Source organism: Scyliorhinus torazame, chromosome 1, assembly GCF_047496885.1.
Source record: "Scyliorhinus torazame isolate Kashiwa2021f chromosome 1, sScyTor2.1, whole genome shotgun sequence".
NCBI classification, from domain to species: Eukaryota; Metazoa; Chordata; class Chondrichthyes; order Carcharhiniformes; family Scyliorhinidae; genus Scyliorhinus; species Scyliorhinus torazame.
Window position 1 is genome coordinate 28324136 of NC_092707.1, and position 22786 is coordinate 28346921.

The window sequence follows — 22786 nt, forward strand, 5'->3', positions numbered from 1 at the left end:
AAAAATGAATGTTCGCAAGACATCTTTCTTGAAACAGCATAGAACATACAGTGCAGGAGGCCATTCGGCCCATCGGGTCTGCACCGACCCACTTAAGCCCTCACTTCCACCCTATCCCCGTAACCCAATAACCCCTCCTAACCTTTTTTGGTCACCAAGGGCAATTTATCATGGCCAATCCACCCAACCTGCACGTCTTTGGACGGTGGGAGGAAACCGGAGCACCCGGAGGAAACCCACGCAGACACGGGGAGAACGTGCAGACAGTGATCTAGCGGGGAATCGAACCTTGGACCCTGGCGCTGTGAAGCTACAGTGCTATCCACTTGTGCTACCATGCATAACGATTACTTAGCAACACTATTATGATTCAACAGATTGTACGGAATAGCAACTAGAATATTTGCAAAAACAAAAATAGAACAGCATCTGAATGAAGAACTTTCACCCAAATGTGAACTAGCCGCATTTCAATGCCTTAGCCAACTTTTTCAATTTTAAACCAAACTGTGCAAATGTATAACTTATCGTAATGCATCCATGAACACAAAGTCAGAATTCCTAATTTTAATATCTCACCTTAGTTGTGATAAAAGAGCAGTCACCAACAGTGAATGAAGAGTAACCCTGGGTCTTCCAGCCTAACAAAGAATCTGGATGTAAACCACTCTCCCTGCTCTCTGGATAGTTATATGTTGTGAAAAACAGGAAGGAAGAGGATAAGAAATAAAACAGCATTTTCGGAAAAAGACTGAAGTACAATTCTTATCAGAAGACTGGAGTTGTAAATCTATTTTATTAATGAATTGGAAGTTTCCTTTATAGGCAGTGAGTTTGTGTCACAGGTGTGGTGATTTCACTGCAATTCTTTCTTGGCAAAAATCACAACTCAAGAGCATTCTTCTGAAGCTGGGGGGCCAAAGGGTACAGGAAAACAGAATTCTGCATCCAACTTATTCCACACCTAGCCTCATATATAATCTCTACAGTGCAGGAGTACATTTGGCCCATCGGGTCTGCACCGACCATCCGAAAGAGCACCCTATCTAGGCCCAACCCCCACACCCTATCCTCGTAACCGAACCTACACATTTTCCCCCAAATGAGGAGACATAATGTCAAGTGGCTGGCATTGCACCAATCTCCTGAAATGTCAAATACAAAGCAAGCCGCCCAATTACAAACTTCATATACCTTTGTCGTTGATACAAATAAAAGGTTTACAACTGTAATATAGAATAGTTCTGAAGGTTTTCCCATCTTCATTTTAAGTGGAAAGTAGGGTCCGGACCCATCTAGTCTTGATTTATCCTCTTGTAAATCTGCTCCTTTTTGCCTTCTTTCATGGCAGCATACCTTGCCAATGTGAATAAGTAGTCACTTAGCCTGTGAGGAAACAGGAGAACCCTGAGGATTGTTATCACTGCAAAGTATTATAAATCAATACAGTATATTTATGTGACCGAGGATGGGTCATTGTAGGGAAATCTGATGAATGACCAACTTTCATAAAGAAACTGCTTACTTAACAAATGCCTTGGTGAACTTCTATTAATTTTATTTGTTTTTAAATCCAATTGCCCGTTCCCACATTTTTGCAATCCTCTCGAAGATGCCTGAAAGCCCTTTGGCAGATACCATTTTCCCAGTGTCGGGACAAGCAATAATTGTACTATTCCATGGACATCCTCACTGCTACGTTGATCCTATTCTCAGCCAATGCCCATGCACATTTGCAGAAAGAGACACTGAATGCAGTTGAGCTTTCGTACAGAAAAGTCAAATAAAATGCTCCTATTGCCTAACTGAGAACAGCGAGATGCAAAAAAAACCATAAATGAAAGGCTCACAAGATATTGGTTCTTGATCAATAAGGGGATCAGGGATTATGGGGAGAAGGCAGGAGAATGGGGATGAGAAAAAGATCAGCCGTGATTGAATGGCGAAGCAGACTCAATGGGCTGAGTGGCCTAAATCTGCTAAATCTTATGGTTTTATATTCTCAAGCCTACTGGCCAAAGGTCCACAAAAAGAATCGCTCCCCAAATGACTGCCACCTTTTGCTCAAAGAGCGAATAAATTGGGACGGTACATTCATACCAGTCAATAGTTAAATTATGTTTTGGGCAGTCTAAAAGCTTTATTCTGTAATTGCTGTAGTTTTCCTGACACTGGCAGCTTTAGGCTCGCCATGGGTCCAAAATGTGATAAGAGTATTCAATTGTCCCTACCCACCAACTGGAGTACAAAAAATTATGAAACCCTACTTATTCAATTTCCCCATTCCACTGAGCCCAAGAGGGAACCCCACTCATCACCTGCAGGGAAACTTCTCTCCTTTCAATACAAATATCTGCTTTTCCTACTGCTCATTTACCCCTCCAGGACAATTCAGATGGGAATGGAGATCACTCTGGTCTAGCTTTACATTAACAATTTCTATCGCACAAAACTGATTTTACCTGTTGAGGTATCTTGCAGCATTTTGGTCAGCTTCTCCAGCCCGAACGATAGAGACCATGCTGTTGAAGTAAATGTATAGTTAACTGGCAGATTAGTGTAAACTCTAAGATACTCAGATTTTGAGTTTTTCTAAATTTGAAATTTCTCGCAAGTATTCCCTTTTACTTTTATATCCGATTCATCTGACTGGTCTGAGGATTGAGCCAAGATCATGTACCAACTACTCCTGAGTGGTTACCCATGACCACTACCAAGAGAGGGAAAGGTTAGTGGGGTCTGGTTAGTGGACAAGGTGGACAGATAATGAGGATCGGCTCAAAAAAGGGTTAGGGGAAGGATTGGGATCAGAAGTCAGCGAGTGTAAAACTTTCCGCGGGTAACACGGTAGCATAGTGGTTAGCACTGTGGCTTCACAGCACCAGGGTCCCAGGTTCGATTAGAAGTCAGCGAGAGTAAAACTATCCGCGGGCAGCACGGTAGCATTGTGGTTGAAATGAAATGAAAATCGCTTATTGCACTGGCTTCACAGCGCCAGGGTCCCAAGTTCGATTAGAAGTCAGCGAGTGTAAAACTTTCCACGGGCAGCATGGTAGCATAGTGGTTAGCACTGTGGCTTCACAGCGCCAGGGTCCCATGTTCGATTCCCTGCTGGGTCACTGTGCGGAGTCTGCACGTTCTCCCCGTGTGTGCGTGGATTTCCTCCGGGTGCTCCGGTTTCCTCCCAAAGATGTGCTGGTTAGGTGGATTAGACATGCTAAATTGCCCTAAGTGTCCAAAAAGGTTAGGAGGGGTTATTGGGTTAGGGTGGAAGTGAGGGCTTAAGTGGGTCGGTGCAGAATCGATGGGCCGAATGACCTCCTTCAGCACTGTATGTTCTATGTTTTCCTTCTTTTCCCCTCCCACAATTCCCAATAGACTCCACAGCATTCACTTGCATCACATAATAATTTACTAGTGTCACAAGTAGACTTGAATTAACAATGCAATCAAGTTGCTGTGAAAATCCCCTAGTCGCCACACTCCGGCGCCTGTTCGGGTACATTGAGGGCGAATTCAGAATGTCTAATTCACCTAATAGCACGTCTTTTTCGGGACTGTGTGAAGAAACCGGAGCACCCGGAGGAAACCCACTTAGACACGGGGAGAGCGTGCAGACGCCACACAGACAGTGACCTGGGGCCAGGATGGAACCTGGGTCCTCAGGGCCATGAGGCAGCAGTGCTAACCACTGTGCCATTGTGCTGCTCCTCACCAGATCGTTTTGATGCTGATCGAATTTATATGAGTCAGCTTCAGCTCACTACATAGAATGTTGAAGCAGGTGATTAACATGTTAATTTTTTTTATTCATTCAAGGGATGTGGGCTTCTCTGACTAGGCGAGCATTCATTGCCCATCCCATAATTGGTCCAAGTATATTGGTGGCTCCAAATTAGAGATGAAGAAGTAATCCTGCTTTGAAGGTATTCACTCCCAAGGATTCCCACTCCCTTCTGAAGGCATTGATTTATTCTTGGGTACAATCATATCATTTCTCTACTGTCACATCCAAATGGTCATTCTTCAAACATAGATAGTTTGAAGGATAAGGCAGATCTGTTGAATAATCAGGGCCGGGTACTGAGGCTTGATGGATAATTGTAATCTGTAGTCATGTCAGTTGTGATTATTAAACTTTGCACAATCAAAGTTGAACCCTTTCTACTTTGAATCACAATATGACGTTAGATTGTGTATTCTGTTACTTAGCCAGAATGAGGCTGCTGTGGAAGGTGGTTTCTTATAATGCTCCAAATTATGCAGCACTTCCATATGTTTCAGCCATTCCCTATATCAGCATTATTCATCTAAATGCATAAAAGGTAATGAGAGACTCAGAGAACGCTGCTGGAGCGGAAGTTAAATAAAGACCCTGTTCATTAATTTACCTCCTTTCTGCCCTACGACAGATTGCTCGTGCCAAATGCAGGGTTGCACTGCATCTTCCTCCTGACTGCAAAAGAAAAAGGATTCTGGCAGTCTGTGTTCAGTAGAATACAAGATATCAACAGTAAACAGAGTTTGAGTCAGTGGATGCTGCAGAGTCACCTGTGGGCACAATAAATGCATTTTGCCAGAGACGCATTGGCAGGTCTCACCCCAATGCCCCATCTTGGTCAAACTATCAAGAACCGCACAGGAGAGGTCAAACTAGTTTCAGTCACTACTGTGTGCCCCTCTTATTAATTATTGGAAACAGCTTTCTTAGTTGATAAATAAGAATGGAGCTGAATAAAAAGATTTCAATTTGAAATATCAAGCAAAGTTTTGGGCCTTTGAAGAGCCAACAGGTGATATGATACTTTATTTCCTTGCCAACTTCCATTAACATGCAGTCTGATAAGCAAGTCACATGACAATTCAAAATGCTGTTTGTTTTCAGTTCTTTCAAGAAAGCATATCCATAAATTTGGATTTTCCCATGCTTTTTGCTATCAGAGCTGCAATGGTGGGTGGGCACAAGTGAGAGGGGAAGAGGCTGATTTTCTACCAGACCCCTTCCAGTGCTCCGTGGACAGCTTCTGAAGAGTTCATAAATATATCCCAAATGATAATACCCTGGAGCACCCCATCTGGCACTTTCCAATGAAAACCACAAAAAAGTGTGTAAAATTGCACTGGGGGACAACGATAGCCAGATACACTGGCCAGATACATCATTCTGTTTGGTGTTTCTCTCAAACAGAGCTACAGATTTTTGAAACTGCCTACTCCACTCCTGAGGTTGCAGGTACAGTTCTTGGAACTACCCTGATCTGGAGGCCTAGCCACACTGACTAACAGAAAAATATGCTTCATCTGCTTAAAATTAGTTTTGTGGCAAATACAACTGATGTTGAAAGAGGTCTTTGTGCATGTTGTGCCCTCATTTAATTCACAGCATGATAAAGTACAAGAACACAAGTGCATTTGCAAGACACCTTAACAACATGGCAGCACCCTGTTACGAAGATATGCTTTAGCTTGATATCATGGAAAGTGAGATTTGCGAAAACAGTAACCTGCAGTAAAGAATTCCATGATATACGTACTGGTAAGATAAAGTTTGAAAGAGGTGGAAGCTGCTCTGTATATCGATCGATCCAATTTTCCAGCTCAATCACTGGCTTCTCACTAAATGTTGTTCTCTCTAATACAAACATACAAAGGATAAATCAATATTTTCATGGATGTTAAAGAATGCTCTCAGCAAGATACTATGCAAAGTAACTAATTACAGAATCAGTTCTGTGCAGTGTTTTAAATATCTATAACCCCAATTACAAGCAGTACATTGATGTAGCATGCGGAGACATCAATACAGCAACTGCAGTAGTGGCCAACCACCAATGCTGTGTTGCAAATCTCTGTTCTTTACAATGAGCTGCTGAGCACAGGCTAGTTTCACCCTGCTCTCGCTCCATCTTGTGGCACAGGCAGACTTAGCCACGTTTTTGCACATTAATTCCTTGAGGCAAGAATACCACATAGCAAGACCTCAATGTTAGAAATATCGATCCCTTTAAGAGTAAACCAGGACTAGCTTCAGAGTGAATTAAGGACAGGTGATGCCCATTGAAACGTGTATTTAAGAGCTGGGTTTTCCCCAGTATTAAGCGGTTTCTGGAAGGGAGAGGATCCTGAAGGGAAGAGTGGAAACCAGTATTTGTACTGAACTATAACATCAACAATAAAACAGTTGTAAATTATTAGATGTCTGCCTAATTCGGTAAATGGATACTCACCTGCTTAACACAGGATTGGAGTTTTCTTGTGCGCAGGGACCATTCCCAATTTCAGCTAGTCACCCTTTTCAAATGGGAGGAAGGAAATGCCACAGACGAGTGAATCACCACATGCTGCCCTCAAGCACTGCTTAGTTGCTCGTTTAGGGTAACACCAGTAGATGTTTGGGGTGGATAGCCTGTTCACTATCAGTCAGATAATGTGTGCCCGGGTGGGGTGGTGGGGGGGGATGGAAACAAGGGTTCTACAGAATCAGGAGAATTATAATTAAGTGTGCTTTAATTGATGGATTTTAAAATTCCTTACTAAGATGGCTCTCTCGTGCAGAGGAGATAGGGGTAGCTATGTTGGATCCAACATCCTGTAAGATACACTGAATCTGTGAAACAAGCCAAACAAAATTCAACATTAAATATATTCATTGTACACAGGCGAGTATCTGAAATAATTGATTACATCAAGAATGTAGTGATTATCTCAAGTGGCTGTTCTTCATGGTGATTATACAAATTATAGATATACTGTGGTTATTAGAGTTCAGTGGTGTTGAATTACCTGGCTGGTATAGGGGCTGGTTTAGCACAGGGCTAAATCGCTGGCTTTGAAAGCAGACCCAGGCAGGCCAGCAGCAAGGTTCAATTCCTGTACCAGCCTCCCCGAACAGGCGCCGGAATGTGGCGACTAGGGGCTTTTCACAGTAACTTAATTTGAAGCCTACTTGTGACTTTAGGGCAGCACGGTGGCGCAGTGGTAGCACTGCAGTCTCAAGGCGCCAAGGTCCCAGGTTCGATCCCGGCTTTGGGTCACTGTCTGTGTGGAGTTTGCACATTCTCCCCGTGTTTGCGTGAGTTTCGCCCCAACAACCCAAAGATGTGCAGGCTAGGTGGATTGAACATGCTAAATTGCCCCTTAATTGGAAAAAATGAATTGGGTACTCTAAATATTTTATGGGCAGCACGGTAGCATGGTGGTTAGCACAATTGCTTCACAGCTCCAGGGTCCCAGGTTCGATTCCCCGCTGGGTCACTGTCTGTGTGGAGTCTGCACGTTCTCCCCGTGTCTGCGTGGGTTTCCTCCGGGTGCTCCGGTTTCCTCCCACAGTCCAAAGATGTGCAGGTTAGGTGGATTGGCCAAGCTAAATTGCCCTTAGTGTCCAAAATTGCCCATAGTGCTGGGTGGGGTTACTGGGTTATGGGGATAGGGTGGAGGTGTGGACTTGGGTAGGGTGCTCTTTCCAAGAGCCGGTGCAGACTCGATGGGCCAAATGGCCTCCTTCTGCACTGTAAATTCTATGTAATAAGCAATTTTCATTTCATTTTCACATTCAGGGGGTTGCTTGTACTGCCTAATATTTGATAGTACAACTCGGAAGGTGTAACAATAAAACCCTGGATTTGCTGCCTTTCTAAAATGTGCTTCAATCTTTCAGTAGGTGGATGATTTACCCTCAAGAGATACGGTCTGATACAATTATTAAGCTGTTTTATTTAAAAGACCGTGACTAAATGAGCTTCACTTCCTGCACACAATTTCATTATTATTTTTAAAATAAAGCACACAACTGGTCCCTTTCACGGGCTGGGTGAGTAATTTTGGCATGACTCTTCTTTCTAGAAAACGTCAAACTTCAAAAACTGAGCTCCTGCTTCTTAGTTTGTAACTTCTTGTCAACGGCTGACCCTTGCAGATGATTAAAACCCAAATGACTGCCATCCCTTTAATTCTCTTGCCTCTGCACAGGTCATATCGAACTCTTCCCTTCCTCAACTTCTCGGTTTCTGGGAACAGGCTACCGATCAATACCCACTATAAGCCCAAGGACTCCCACAGCTACCCTGACCACACTTCCTTTCACCAAGCCACACAGCCGATATTTGGGTGGATGGCAAAAAACTTGTTCAAAGAGGCAGGTTTTAAGGAGCATTTATAGGGGGAAAGTGAGGTGGAGAGGTTTAGGAAGGGAATTCCAGACCCCAAGGCCAAGGTAGCTGAAGGCATAGACACCAATAGATCCATGCTTAACATCCCAGGCCCAAAACACTCATTCCAAGTTAAGCAGCGTTTCACATGCATCGCTTCAAATTTGGTCTACTGCATTCGCTGCTCCCAATGTGGTCTCCTCTATATCGGAGAGACCAAACGCAGACTGGGTGATTGTTTTGCTGAGAATCTTCGGTCTGTGTGCATTCAGGACCCTGATCGTCTCGTTGCTTGCCATTTTAACAAAAGACCCTGCTCCCATGCCCACATGTCTGTTCTTGGCCTGCTGCAATGTTCCAGTGAAGCTCAACGCAAATCTCATCTTTTGATTAGGCACGTTACAGCCTTCCGGTCTCAACATCGAATTCAAAAACTTAAGATGATCAGCTCTACCCCACCTCGACCCATTTGTTTTCATCCCATTTCATTTTAACTGTATTTTACCATTTCTTTCTTTCCTAATATATATTTAACACCCCCCCCACAATCTTATCCACCTTTCCTGAACCTTTCTCCTCTTTGCTTCCTCCTTCCCTTCCCCCCCCCCCCCCCCCCCCACAATCTTATCCACCTTTCCTGAACCTTTCTCCTCTTTGCTTCCCCCTTCCCTTCCCCCCCCCCACATCTACAGTTCAACCTCTGATGTTAGTTTCTCTGCTGTTTGGCCTTTCACATTTTTTGTTCTCTCTAGGGACTGCCATTAACACTCTTTCCCCTTGGTTTCTGTGGCTATTAGCACCCAGTTTCCCTGGGTTTCTGTGGCTATGGCTCATCTTTCATTCTCACTCCACAGTATAAATATTTCCCACTTTCTCTGTTAGCTTTGACAAAGAGTCATTGGACTCGAAATGTTAGCTCTTTTCTCTCCCTACAGATGCTGCCAGACCTGCTGAGATTTTCCAGCATTTTCTCTTTCGTTTCAGATTCCAGCATCCGCAGTAATTTGCTTTTAGCCACCAATAGAATGGGGCTGGTTTAGCACAGGGCTAAAGAGCTGGCTTTTAAAGCAGACCAAGGCAGACCAGCAGCACGTTCAATCCCCATACCAACCTCCCCGAACAAGCGCCGGAATGTGGCGACTAGGGGCTTTCCACAGTAACTTCATTTGAAGCCTACTTGTGACAATAAGCGATTTTCATTTCATTTTCATTTCAATAGAAAGTGTTTCCACTGGCAGGAGGTCAGCAACCAGAGGGAATTTAGCACCAGGACATAATTTCAGACTCTAGAGTGTATTTAACATTCAATTACAACATGGTTGATTTGTTTCTTAATTTGATCAACCCACCATGATTCCATATCCTTTACTGTCCCTTGGCAGCAAAAATCTCAAACATTTACTATCTACTGTTTTTTTTACCGGGGAGAGAGAAGAGTTCCCACACATCCAACCCCGTTTGCAAGAAGTGTATGTCCTAACTTCTCTCCTGAATGGTCTGGTTTTAAGGTTATGTCCCCTTGACTTAAGACACCCCAACCAGCAGATAAAGTTTCTATCTACCCATCATTTCCTTTCAAAATCCTAAAAAATTTGAAAACAAATCACCAACTTAACCTTCCATATTCAACGAAATACAAGCCTCTTTATGTAATCTTTCCTCAATCTAATACTCGGCACTGTGCTAATGTGTTGGTGAATCTACCCTGTACTCCTGCCAAGGCCATCATGGTCCTACGTGTGGTGCCCAGAGCTGAACACAGAGGAATGGGACTAATTCCTTTTCAGAGCTGGCACAGGCAGAAAGGGACAAATGGCCTCCTCTGGGTCATTTGATTCAATGATTCATTGTACCTTGTAAAGTTCCTCCCCAAACTCATGACCTTGCTCCAAGCAGAACTCGACGGCCAGCCTGAGAATAAACAACAGACAACCGTTATGAAAGCCAGGCTTAATTTCTTGTCAAGAACAAAGGTCAGGAAGTCCAGATCTCAGAGTTTCTGTATTTATGCAGACCAGGAGAGGGCTGTACATGTGCAGTTCAGCATTTTACATTCTTAGGGCTGAGGGTGATCCCAGCACGTCAATTCATGAAGGAAAACAGCACAAAAACCATCATATGTCCAGAAAAGCACACCATTGAAGACAAGGATCCCAGGCAATCCCTTGGGAGAGTTCCCAAACAGGGAACAGGGAGAGAAAGAGATCTCAGTTAAAAAGTAAATACATGGCTGTGGTTAGCAGCCTTTCATTGAAGAGGGCTCAGGTGAAGTCCTAAAAATCCAAGGCAGCAGCAGAATGTTGGTCACTCACTGCTGCAAGCTGTTGAAGCCAATGTAACCCTTTGGAGCACCAGCATTCTACTCAGAATGGCGGAAGAGCAGAAGTTGTGCTTGTGAAGTTGCAGAGCACACGGGAATATTGATTTCGGACCACACTCCGCACTTTCTAGATGTCAGACTTCGTTCGGGTCAGGTGCACAGGCCGGGGTGGAGGTTGGATTCCGGGTTTTGGGCCATCAAGGAGTTCTCTGGGAAGGTGCCGGTGGTGATTAAGAATTATGTGGAGCTTAATCAGAATTGGGAGGTATCGGCAGTTTTGGGAGGCCTTGATAGCGGTGGTCTAGGGGAAATTATTTTGTTCAAGGCCCGATAGGATGAAGACAGAGGAGCATAAGCGACTGTTGGAAGAGGTAGTGGAGGTGGATAGGAGGTATTCTGTGGCCCTCACGAAGGAGTTGTTGGCGGAAAGAAAGTAGTTGCAGGGGCAGTTTGCACGGTTGACGATGGGTCAGCTACGAAGTGCGAAGGGGTTGCAGTATGAGTATGGGAGAAGGCGAGTCGCGGGGGTGGGGGAAGAAGGGGGCTGATATGGGTCGCTTTTTGGATGAGGTAGACTTCCCGGCGCTAGAGGTTAGGAGCAGACAGGTGCTGGAGGAGCTGTTAGAGCTAAAGGAGGTGACGGAGTGTCTTGGCATGATGCAGTCAGGGAAGGTGCTGGGGCCAGGTGGCTTTCCAGTGGATTTTTCTAAGCAGTTCGAACATAGAACATACAGTGCAAGAGGTGGCCATTCGGCCCATCGAGTCTGCACCGACCCACTTAAGCCCTCACTTCCAACCTATCCCCCAACCCAATAACCCCCATCCTAACCTTTTTGGACACTAAGAGCAATTTAGCATTGCCAATCCACATAACCTGCACGTCTTTGGACTGTGGGAGGAAACCGGAGCATCCGTAAACCCATGCAGACACGGGGAGAACGTGCAGACTCCGCACAGACAGTGACCCAGCAGGGAATCGAACCTGGGACCCTGGCGCTGTGAAGCCATAGTGCTAACCACTATGCTACCGTGCTGCCCACAGTTGGCGAGGAGTTGGCCCCCCCCCGTTTGGGCATGTTTAGTGAAGTGGTGGAAAAGAGGGAGTTGCCGGCCACGTTGGCTCAGGCATCAATTTCGCTGATCCCAAAAAAAGAGGAAGGATCCATTGGACTGAGGATCCTATAGGCCCATCTCGCTGCTAAAGACCGAGGTGAAATTCCTGGCAAAGGTATTGGCTAGAAGTTTGGAGGAGTGTATGCCAGAGGTGGCTTCAGTGGACCAAACCGGCTTTGTGAAGGGGAGACAGCTATCTAGTAACATTAGGAGGTAGCTGAATGTAATTATGACCCCGTCAAGTGCCAGAGATGATAGTGCCCATGGACGCGGCGAAGGCCTTTGATCAGGTAGAGTGGAGGTATTGAACCTTTATGGAGGTTTGGGCAGAGGTTTGTGGCATGGGCCCGATTGTTGTATGCGCCTCCCATGGCAAATGTGCAAACGAATGAGACAAGCTTGGGGTATTTTGGGTTTATAGGGGACAAGGTAGGGGTGCCCGTTGTCTCCGCTGTTCTTTGAGTTGGCGATTGAGCCCTTGGCGATGGCACTTCGGGCCTCGGTTGAGGGATTGTGAGGGGAGGCAGGGTGTACCGGGTGTCGGTGTACACCGATGACCTGTTGTTGTTCATGTCCGACCCGTTGGAAAGCATGGGCAGAATCATGGGCCTACTGGAGAGGTTTGGGGCTTTTCCGGGTTATAAATTGAATGTAGGGAAAAGTTAGGTGTTTCCTGTGAAAGCTGTGGGGCGGGGGCCGAACCTGGGGGCTCTGCCATTTAAGGTGGCGCGGAAGTGGTTTTGATAACGCACAAGTGGGCCACAATGCATAGGTGGTAACTGACAGGGTTGGTGGAGGAGGTCAAGGAGTCCTTAAAAGGTGGGATACGATGCACCTGACATTGGTGGGGAGGGTGAAGCTGGTGAAGGTGAACACGCTGCCAAGATTCCTGTTTGTGTTTCAGTCCCTCCCGATTTTTCTCCCCAAGGCCTTTTTTCAGGCGGTGGATGTGCTGGTCTCGGAATTTGTGTGAGCAGGGAAGTTGCCGAGGGTGAAGAGGGCTTTGTGGTAAAGGCAGAGGTGGGAAGGGGGCTGGTGCTCCTGAATGTGTTGCATTACTATTGGATAGCGAATAGGGTGAAGGTGAAATGACGGTGGGAGGGGAGGTGGCGAACTGGGTCAGGTTGGAAGGAGTCTTGTAAGAGTACAGGCCTGAGGGCTCTGGTGAAGGCACCGTTGCCGCTCGCTCCGAGGAAGTAATGGGGGTGTCCGGTGGAGGAGTCGTCTGCAAAAATCTGGAACCAGCTGAGGAGGCACATTAATCTGGATCACATGTCGGGGTTGACGCCATTGTGTCGGAACTATAGGTTCACACCGGGGGATGGATGGGATGTGTAGGCGGGTTAGTGCGGTGAGGAACATGTTTGCAGAGGGGAAATTTGCTGGGTGAGAGGAGCTGCGGGAGAGATTTGAGTGACCAAAGGGGAGTGAGTTGAGGTACTGGCAGGTGCAGGACTTTGCGCTTAAGGAGCTGCCTTTGTTCCCTCAGGTACCGGAGTATAGGCTTCTGGAGAAATGCTGCTCCCAGATGAGGTGCGGAACGGCAGGATTGGGATATATATGGATGGTTGGGAGAGCAGGACAGGACATTAGGGAACGGATCAAGGAGAAATGGGAGGAGTTGGGGAGGGTGATCAGATGGGGACTTTGGTGAGGTAATGCAGCGTGTGAACTCAACTTGCTCCTGCGCAAGAATGAGTTTGACAAAATTTAAGGTGGTGCACAGGATCCACATGACTCGGGCTCGGATGAGTGGGTTTTTCCGGAGGTTGCAAATGGGTGTTGGAGGGGCCGGCGAATCATGCTCGTATGTACTGGAGGTGTGAGGAATTGAGAATTTTTGGGAGACAGTATTCGGGGCTCTATCGAGGATTGTAGGGGTTGAGGTGAAGCCAGACCCTATGGTGGTGATCTTCGGGGTGTCGGACGTGCCAGGAGGGCTTCTTAAAACAATATGTAGATAGTCCAACTAGGAAAGGGGCTGTACTGGACCTGGTATTGGGGAATGAGCCCGGCCAGGTGGTAGAAGTTTCAGTAGGGGAGCATTTCGGGAACAGTGACTACAATTCAGTAAGTTTTAAAGTGCTGGTGGACAAGGATAAGAGTGGTCCGAGGGTGAATGTGCTAAATTGGGGGAAGGCTAATTATAACAATATTAGGCGGGAACTGAAGAACCTAGATTGGGGGCGGATGTTTGAGGGTAAATCAACATCTGACATGTGGGAGGCTTTCAAGTGTCAGTTGAAAGGAATTCAGGACTGGCATGTTCCTGTGAAGAAGAAGGATAAATACGGAAAATTTCAGGAACCTTGGATAACGAGAGATATTGTAGGCCTCGTCAAAAAGAAAAAGGAGACATTTGTCAGGGCTAGAAGGCTGGGAACAGACGAAGCCTGTGTAGAATGCAAGGAAAGTAGGAAGGAACTTAAGCAAGGAGTCAGGAGGGCTAAAAGTGGTTACAAAAAGTCATTGGCAAATAGGGTTAAGGAAAATTCCAAAGCGTTTTACACGTACATAAAAAGCAAGAGGGTAGCCAGGGCAGGGTTGGCCCAATGAACGACAGTGCAGGGAATTTGTGTGTGGAGCCGGAGGAAATAGGCGAGGTACTAAATGAATACTTTGCATCAGTATTCACCAAAGAGAAGGAATTGGTGGATGTTGAGTCTGTAGCCTGGGTCACATTGAGATCCAAAAAGACGAGGTTTTGGGCGTCTTGAAAAATATTAAGGTAGCTAAGTCCCCAGGGCCTGATGGGATCTACCCCAGAATACTGAAGGAGGCAAGAGAGGAAATTACTGAGGCCCTGACAGAAATCTTTGGATCCTCACCGTCTTCAGGTGATGTCCCGGAGGACTGGAGAATAGCCAATGTTGTTCCTTTGTTTAAGAAGGGTAGCAAGGATTATCCAGGGAACTACAGGCCGGTGAGCCTTACGTCAGTGGTAGGGAAATTACTGGAATTCAGGTGAAGTCACACAGGATCAGAGGTGAGCTGGCAAGATGGAAACAGAACTGGCTAGGTCAAAGAAGACAGAGAGTAGCAATGGAAGGGTGCTTTTCTGATTGGAGGGCTGTGACTAGTGGTGTTCCGCAGGGATCAGTGCCGGGACCTTTGCTGTTCGTAGTATATATAAATGATTTGGAGGAAAATGTAACTGGTCTGATTAGTAAGTTTGCGGACGACACAATGGTTGGTGGAATTGCGGATAGCGATGAGGACTGTCAGAGGATACAGCAGGATGTAGATCGTTTGGAGACTTGGGCGGAGAGATGGCAGATGGAGTTTAATCCGGACAAATGTGAGGTAATGCATTTTGGAAGGTCTAATGCAAGTAGGGAATATACAGTGAATGGTAGAACTCTCAAGGGTATTGACAGTCAGAGAGATCTAGGTGTACTGGTCCACAGGTCACTGAAAGGGGCAACACAGGTGGAGAAGGTAGTGAAGAAGGCATACGGCATGCTTGCCTTCATTGTCCGGGGCGTTGTGTATAAAAATTGGCAAGTCATGTTGCAACTGTATAGAACGTTAGTTAGGCCACACTTGGGAGTATAGTTCAATTCTGGTCGCCACACTACCAGAAGGATGTGGAGGCTTTAGAGAGGGTGCAGAAGAGATTTGCCAGGATGTTGCCTGGTATGGAGGGCATTAGCTATGAGGAGAGGTTGAATGAACTGGTTTGTTCTCACTGGAATGACGGAGGTTGAGGGGCGACCTGATAGAGGTTTACAAAATTATGAGGGGCATAGACAGGGTGGATAGTCAGAGACTTTTTCCCAGGGTAGAGGCGTCAATTACTAGGAGGCATAGATTTAAGGTGCGAGGAGCAAGGTTTAGAGGAGATGTACGAGGCAAGTTTTTTTACACAGAGGGTAGTGGGTGCCTGGAACTCGCTGCCGGAGGTGGTGGAAGCAGGGACGATAGTGATGTTTAAGGGACATCTTGACAAATACATGAATAGGATGGGAATAGAGGGATACGGACCCCGGAAGTGCAGAAGATATTAGTTTAGACGGGCAGCATGGTCAGCACAGGCTTGGAGGGCTGAAGGGCCTGTTCCTGTGCTGTACTTTTCATTGTTCTTTGTGCCGGAGCGATGGATACGTTTGAATTGGAGGTCAGCTGCACCACCGGGAGTCGTGGCGTGGCTGGGGGGTCTCAGGTTGGAGAAAATCAAATTTGACTTAAGGGGGTCAGAGGAGGGCTTCGAGGTATGGTGAAGGCCTTTTATCGCTATATTTGAGGAGCTGTTGGGGGGGGGGGGGATTAAAACGAGGAAAAGAATGTACAAACTGTATACTTTGATTAGATGTTAAGCTGGTGTTATTTTGTTGAGTGTGTTTGGAATAAAATATCCTTTAAAAAAAGGTGAATAAAACAGCTCACAGTCATGGATGCTTTACTGACACCATAAAACGTGAGAAAACAGCAACAATTATTTCTCCATCGCTCCCTCTCCTGGGAGTACAAATTAAGTGTGTTTGAAAAGCTTTACCCAGTTGCGACAGAGCATTAGCATGTAACCCAAAATTCCAGACGAAGACTAAATTAGCAATCATATTAACAGACAAGAACATCTGGTCTCGGAAATGGGAAATTCCACACCGATACAGAGCTTGAGGTAATCGTGAGGTTAAGATTAAGGCACATGACCAGACAGGGTCAAGCAAGCAATGGTGGGTTTAACCAGAGAATATTTGATGCGCATTTTGGCTGTGAAAATATGTTCACATCCATGTGAAGTGGAAATATTGTCCCAAATACCAGTCAGGTTTGAAAGTAAATCTAAAATCCCAGCAATGATGGTGTGCCAACTCAATGCAACCCAGTCCGTTGGTTTATTGTAAAACAGAGTTAAGGTCAGTTTCTGGTGGTTCAGAAAAGTGAATTATATTATTCCTTTCTGTTCTTCTTCTCTCACACCTTCCCCAAAGATGGTGGTTCCGGCTCAAGTTTACTTGCATGGACGCCGGCTAAGGATAATATTCATGTAAAAACTGAATCATAGAATATCTACAGAGCAGAAGGAGGCCATTTGTCCCATCGAGTCTGTACTGGCCCTCTGAAAGAGCATCCTACCTAAGGCCAGGCCCTCACCCTATCCCCACTTAGCCTTTTGGACACTAGGGACAATTCATCATGGCCAATCCACCTAACCTCATTTAATTGTGGGAGACTTCCTGGTCAATACCACAATCAGTAAGGATAAACAACAACACCTCCTCCACGATAGCCCCACAAGGCTGTGTACTTAGCCCCCTACTATACTCCCTGTACATACACGACCATGTGGCACAATTTGGCTCCAACTCCATCTACAGGTTTGCTGATGACACGACCGTAGTGGGTCGGATCTCGAACAACAATGAGTCAGATTACAGCAAGGAGATAGAGAACCCAGTGGCGTGGTGTAACGACAACAATCTTTCTCTCAACATCAGCAAAACTAAGCAAAGTATCGTACACACCCGTCTGCATCAATGATGCCGAGGTGGAGATGGTTGAAATCTTCGAATTCCTAGGTGTGCAATCTATCCTGGTCCACTCATGTCGACGCTACGACCAAGAATTGTACCAGCCTCCCCGAACAGGCGCCGGAATGTGGCGGCTAGGGGGCAGCGACGAGGGGCCTTTCACAGTAACTTCTTTTGAAGCCTACTTGTGACAATAAGCAATTTTCATTTCATTTCAGAAATCACAACTTCGCCTATACTTCCTCATGAAACTAAGGAATTTTAGCATGTCCACATTGACTCTTACCAATTTTTACAGATGCACCATAAAGCCCGGTACGGCAACTTCTCGGCCCAAGACCGTAAGAAACTACAGAGTCGTGAACACAGCTAGTCCATCACACAAACCCGCCTCCCATCCATCGACTCTGTCAACACCTCCCGCTGCCTTGGAAAAGCAGGCAGCATAACCAAAGACACCTCCTACCCGGGTTATTCTCTCTTCCAACTTCTTCCATTGGGCAGGAGATATAAAAGTCAGAGTATACGCACTAACAGGTTCAAAAACAGCTTCTTCCCCGCCGTTACCACTCCTGAATGACTCTCTTATGGACTGAACGGATCTCTTCACACATCTTCTCTACTGAGTAGTACAACACTCCGTATGCTTCACCTGATGCCTGTGTCTATGTATTTGCATTGTGTATTTATGTATGTCCTACTTTTTCATGTATGGAATGATCTGTCTGGACTGTACATAGAACAATACTTTTCACTGTACCTTGGTACAATAAATCAATTCAAAACATCACAAGCAATGTTCTTATCCAATATCCCTCATACCTGGGGAAGGAGTGAAAATCCCGGAGTAATTTTACTTCTCCAAAGCTCAGGGGCACTACAGAAAATTATCTTCCCTCACCTGCTGCCCTGACTGAGCTAGTTTGACGGCGCACGAGGGATTGAACCTTCTTGGTCTGGAGAATTCGCTGTGTAGCGCCTGCAGCCCTTGTGCAATACAAGTGTACCACCAGCACAAGTTTCTCAATAGCTCCCAATATTCTCCAAACGTTAAGGGTTACATACCCGATTGCAGAAGCCAATTCATCTGTACTGCCCAAAGCTTCAAACACGTTATCATCCTTTTGCCTACGTTCCCCAGTGAATATGATGGAAAACCCTTTAAAAACATGGATATTAGAAAGGCATAAGGAACAAGCATCTTTGAAGGGATCTCTGGGGTATACAAACTTGTCTGGACAGTTACATTGAAGTCAAGTGCAAATGCAAATAAGTCATGGTGGGGTCAGAAACAGTGTACTGATTTGCTATAACAAAAGCAGAAAACGCTGGGCAATCTCAGCAGGTCTAGCAGCATCTGTGGAGAGAACAGAGCTAATGTTTCGCATCAGGATGACTCCTTGCCAGCTTTGACATTAGCTCCATTCTCTCTCCATAGATGCTGTCATAGAATTTACAGTGCAGAAGGAGGCCATTCGGCCCATCGAGTCGGCACCGGCTCTTGGAAAGAGCACCCTACCCAAGGTCAACACCTCCACCCTATCCCCATAACCCAGCAACCCCACCCAACACTAAGGGCAATTTTGGACACTAAGGGCAATTTATCATGGCCAGTTGAGGTTGACCAGCAGTTTCTGTTTTTGGTTCAGATTGCAGCATTCACAATAATTTGCTTTTATCCTACTGAATTGTCAGCACACTGTGTACTAGGTAACAAGATGGATTTATGCCCCTTTCTGCATATTAAAAAAAACTAAGAAGTACAAAGGATAGGACAATAATATCACACTTGGTGATCCAATAGCAGCACAGCACATTGAAAGTGCAGTTCTAGGACATTTAGTGTCATTATTATTTCGAATAATGATGCAAATTTGATGGGCGGCACGATAGCACAGTGCTGCTTCTCGGCGCCAGGGACCCAGATTCAATTCCTGGCTTGGGTCGCTGTCTGTGCGGAGTCTGCACATTCTCCCCGTGTCTGGGTGGATTTCCTCCGGGTGCTCCGGTTTCCTTCCACTAGTCCCGAAAGATGTGCTTGATAGGTGAATTGGACATTCTGAATTTTCCTTCAGCGTACCCGAACAGGCACCGGAGTGTGGCGACTACATGATTTTCACAGTAACTTCATTGCGGTCTTAATGTAAGCCTACTTGTGACACTAATAAAGATCATCAGAGAAATTCCTGATCCCAGGGGAACTGCCACCAGGAACAACTCTCATGTTCCCTGCTGTAGCACAGGGAGAGGCCTGGGACAGGCCACTTGTAACCCAAGAGTTCGGAAGATTAATTCAACAAAGAATTAAAATAAACTTAAAATTACAGTTGAGCAATTGTTTTCAACAGGTTTTCATGCAAGGTGTGAACAAATATTTCAAGTCTTAATGGATCCTCTTACTCCCCAAAACACACAACTTAAAAAAAAAAAAAAATCACAAAATTACGTTCTCATACATCAGAAGAATAATGTCATATTCCGGTTTGAAATTGTATCCATCCATTCCGACACCTTTATTCATTCTAGTGAAGCAGCTCTAACCTTCAAGAACAGAGCAAATGGTATCATTGCAAACCTTTGTCTCCCGTTTTTGTGTAAATCTTTGGAGTCTTCGGCTTCCCTGTTTTGGCATTAGAACTGCAAAACAAAATATTATTTTGAAAAAACCTGAGAAACACATTAACTGTGCAATCATAAGCTAGCTCCAAAGCAAAAATTATCTTCAGACTTGCCTAAAGGTTTAGTTGGTTATGCATCAACTAGAAGATCCCACAGTCATTGTCTGTTATCTTTCAGTTAGCTGACAGGGGGCAGCAACTGGGGTGCAACAACAGATGTGTATCACTGGGTTAAGCAAGGATGGTTCGGGCAGCAAGGTGGCACAGTGGTCAGCATTGCTGCCTCATGGCGCCGAGGTCCAAGGTTCGATCTCGGCTCTGGGTCACGGTCTGTGTGGAGTTTGCACATTCTCCCCGTGTTTGTGTGGGTTTCACCCCCACAACCCAAAGATGGCAGGTTAGGTGGATTGACCACCCTAAATTGCCCTTTAATTGGAAAAAATTAATTGGGTACACTAAATTTATTTTTTTTAAAAGCAAGGATGGCTCGTTTTTGCATAGTCCTGGAATGCAGAAGCTAGGTTGGTCAAGGAAATAATGTTTTATATTGCAGAAGATTAACTAAAGAGGCATTATTGATGAACCAGAACTCTGCAACTAGCCCTTGCTGGAACCAACTTCCAGTATTGATTTTAAAAAGATAACTTTTTTTAAAGATCTTAGACAGCAGGTTGGGAATGCTTTTGGGGGTGGAAGAAGGGGTGGCAGGAGCCCTTAGATAACAGCTGAGGTTAGATTGGTTCTAGCAGGCATATTAATTGAAATATGTAATATGTTATATGTAATGAAATGAAAAAAATGAAATGAAAATCGCTTATTGTCACAAGTAGGCTTCAATGAAGTTACTGTGAAAAGCCCCTAGTCGCCACATTCCGGCGCCTGTTCGGGGAGGCTGTTACGGGAATATGTGTTATATGTGTACAAACCTTTAAAATTACATATACACTTCATAAATCCTACCCATTTAAAATAACTTCCCTGGAAGTTTTCACATGGTAGTTGCTGACTGGACTTTCCATTTGGTACCATGTATTAATGCCTACCAACTGTCCTGGCTTGACACAATTCACACCTCTTTAACCTGGGGTTACCCCATCTCTGGATCTTTAAAGATTTAATCACCTGCTAATGCTTGCATTCCAAGCATTGTCTGGCATCTTTGAATCTGTCTATATATATGTTTCTGGAACATACCTCTTCATTCACCCGAGGCAGGAGCAGCGCTCCGAAAGCTAGTGAAATCAAAACAAACCTGTTGGACTTTAACCTGGTGTTGTAAGACTTCTTAATGTATTAATGCAATCAAGTGCAATTGAGATAAACCCAAATTCAGTGTTTGTACAAATCTGACCAGTTCTCTAAACGTTAGCACCCTTCTCTCTCCACAGATGCTGTCATGCCTGCTGTGAATGTCCAGTATTTTCTGTTTTGTTTCAGATTTTAGCATCCGCTAATTTGCTTTTAATTTTGGTGTTTGTTATTTGGTCAAAGCTCTTTCTGATTAAAGCGCTTGGAAAGTTGCATCTCCAGGTCAGAAGCATAAACTACGTCTCCCAAAGGATTGTGAATCTGTGGAATTCACTATCCCAGAGTGCAGTGGATGCTGGGACAGTGAGTAAATTTAAGGAGGAGCTAGACAGACTTTTAATTGGTAATGGGTTGAAGGGTTATGGACAGAACAGTGGAGTTAAGGCCAGGATGAGATCAGCCATGATCAAATGGCAGAGCAGACTCGATGGGCCAAATGGTCTAATTCTGCTCCAAAATCTTAAGAATTTATAAACCTTTTAGTTACTTTCAAGATTGCTTTCACCATTTAATTAAGATTGTGTGTAGCATTTGTACTAAGATTTTAATCCACATATATAGGAGCAGTGCTCCGAAAGCTAGTGTTTGAAACAAACCTGTTGGACTTCTTACTGTGCTCACCCCAGTCCAACACCAGCATCTTCACATCATCACATATATAGAGGCTGGTTACTGATTTTAATTTGTCTCACATTTCATAGAATTTACAGTGCAGAAGGAGGCCATTCGGCCCATTGAGTCTGCACCGGCTCTTGGAAAGAGCACCCTACCCAAGGTCAACACCTCCACCCTATCCCCATAACCCAACCCAACATTAAGGGCAATTTTGGACACTAAGGGCAATTTATCATGGCCAATCCACCTAACCTGCACATCTTTGGACTGTGGGAGGAAACCCACGCAGGCACGGGGAGGATGTGCAGACACCGCACAGACAGTGACTCAAGCCGGAATCGAACCTGGGACCCTGGAGCTGTGAAGCAATTGTGCTATCCACAATGCTACCGTGCTGCCCACATTAAAATTTTAATATGTGAGGCTGTGGGGCATGATTCAATTTCCTAATTTTTCACTCTATCAGAAGGATAATACATTTCAAACTTTTCAAATCCCTGTTTTTTAAAAAAAAATTAGTAATACTGGCACCAGTAATTCTGGAGTTCCAGTTTAAGGGAGACAAGACCAGTTCAGGCAGTTTTTACTGGTAGCCTTCATTTCCCGGCTTTACTGTTTTCCCTCCCCCTCCTTCCTACAAGGGCCCCACCTCCACTTTACTACTGAAGAGAGACACAACTTAATTTCCATGTGGCAGGGTCCCAGTCACCTGGAGGTGTTTGTGATGAAGGGACGACAACAGTCAGCATCAGTTGTTGTTGTTGCTGCTCCCTGCCTGTATTTCCTAATCCCTCTTCGGGCGGTGCTCACCTATCACCGTCTGTGTTGCTGCTGCAGTAGCTCCGCCGGCTCCATAACCAGGCGGTAGCTGCTGCTGCTGCTCCTCGTTGGCCGCGCACACAGGCGGCCAGCCTAAGTGCAGCCGGTGACATCGAGCCTCGTCCCACCGCGCGCGGTTCGAGCCGTCAACGGCCGGCGGTCAGGCCACCTCGCAACCCGACAACCCCATTGGCCGGCGCCCGCTCGACTCATCCGCCCCTCCCCCCCACATCCATCCCCCATTGGCTCTCCGCATCCGGCTGCTGATTGGTCCGCCTCCGCCTCCGCCTCCATCCGATTGGGCGAGAGGAAAACGCGACCGCCATTGGCTGGAGAGGCGGCTTGACATCGCTTGGCTAGAAAAAATGGGTT

General features: G+C 45.6%; 1 protein-coding gene across 1 annotated transcript; it reads right to left on the minus strand.

The window, feature by feature from the left end:
• Positions 1-777: 777 nt before the first annotated feature.
• On the minus strand, positions 778-22606 carry mmab (metabolism of cobalamin associated B). Its single transcript, XM_072479248.1, has 9 exons — positions 22406-22606; positions 19630-19691; positions 18120-18213; positions 10001-10058; positions 6535-6607; positions 5535-5632; positions 4392-4456; positions 2463-2522; positions 778-1386 (listed from the first exon to the last, which is right to left on the minus strand). Exons 1-9 carry the CDS (start codon positions 22525-22527, stop codon positions 1296-1298), a joined length of 723 nt encoding a protein of 240 aa, XP_072335349.1. The 5' UTR covers positions 22528-22606; the 3' UTR covers positions 778-1295.
• Between the last annotated feature and the right edge of the window lie 180 nt (positions 22607-22786).

Bases quoted from the DNA above. Each gene is read 5' to 3' on its own strand.
- mmab (XM_072479248.1), bottom strand. From the start codon at position 22,527: ATGTCACCGGCTGCACTTAGGCTGGCCGCCTGTGTGCGCGGCCAACGA. The intron at 5,633-6,534 runs GTAAGGAATTTT...TGTTTGTATTAG, and splicing joins TGCACGAGAGAGCCATCTTA to AGAGAACAACATTTAGTGAG. The intron at 1,387-2,462 runs GTAAAATCAGTT...GTTTCCTCACAG, and splicing joins GCTGCAAGATACCTCAACAG to GCTAAGTGACTACTTATTCA.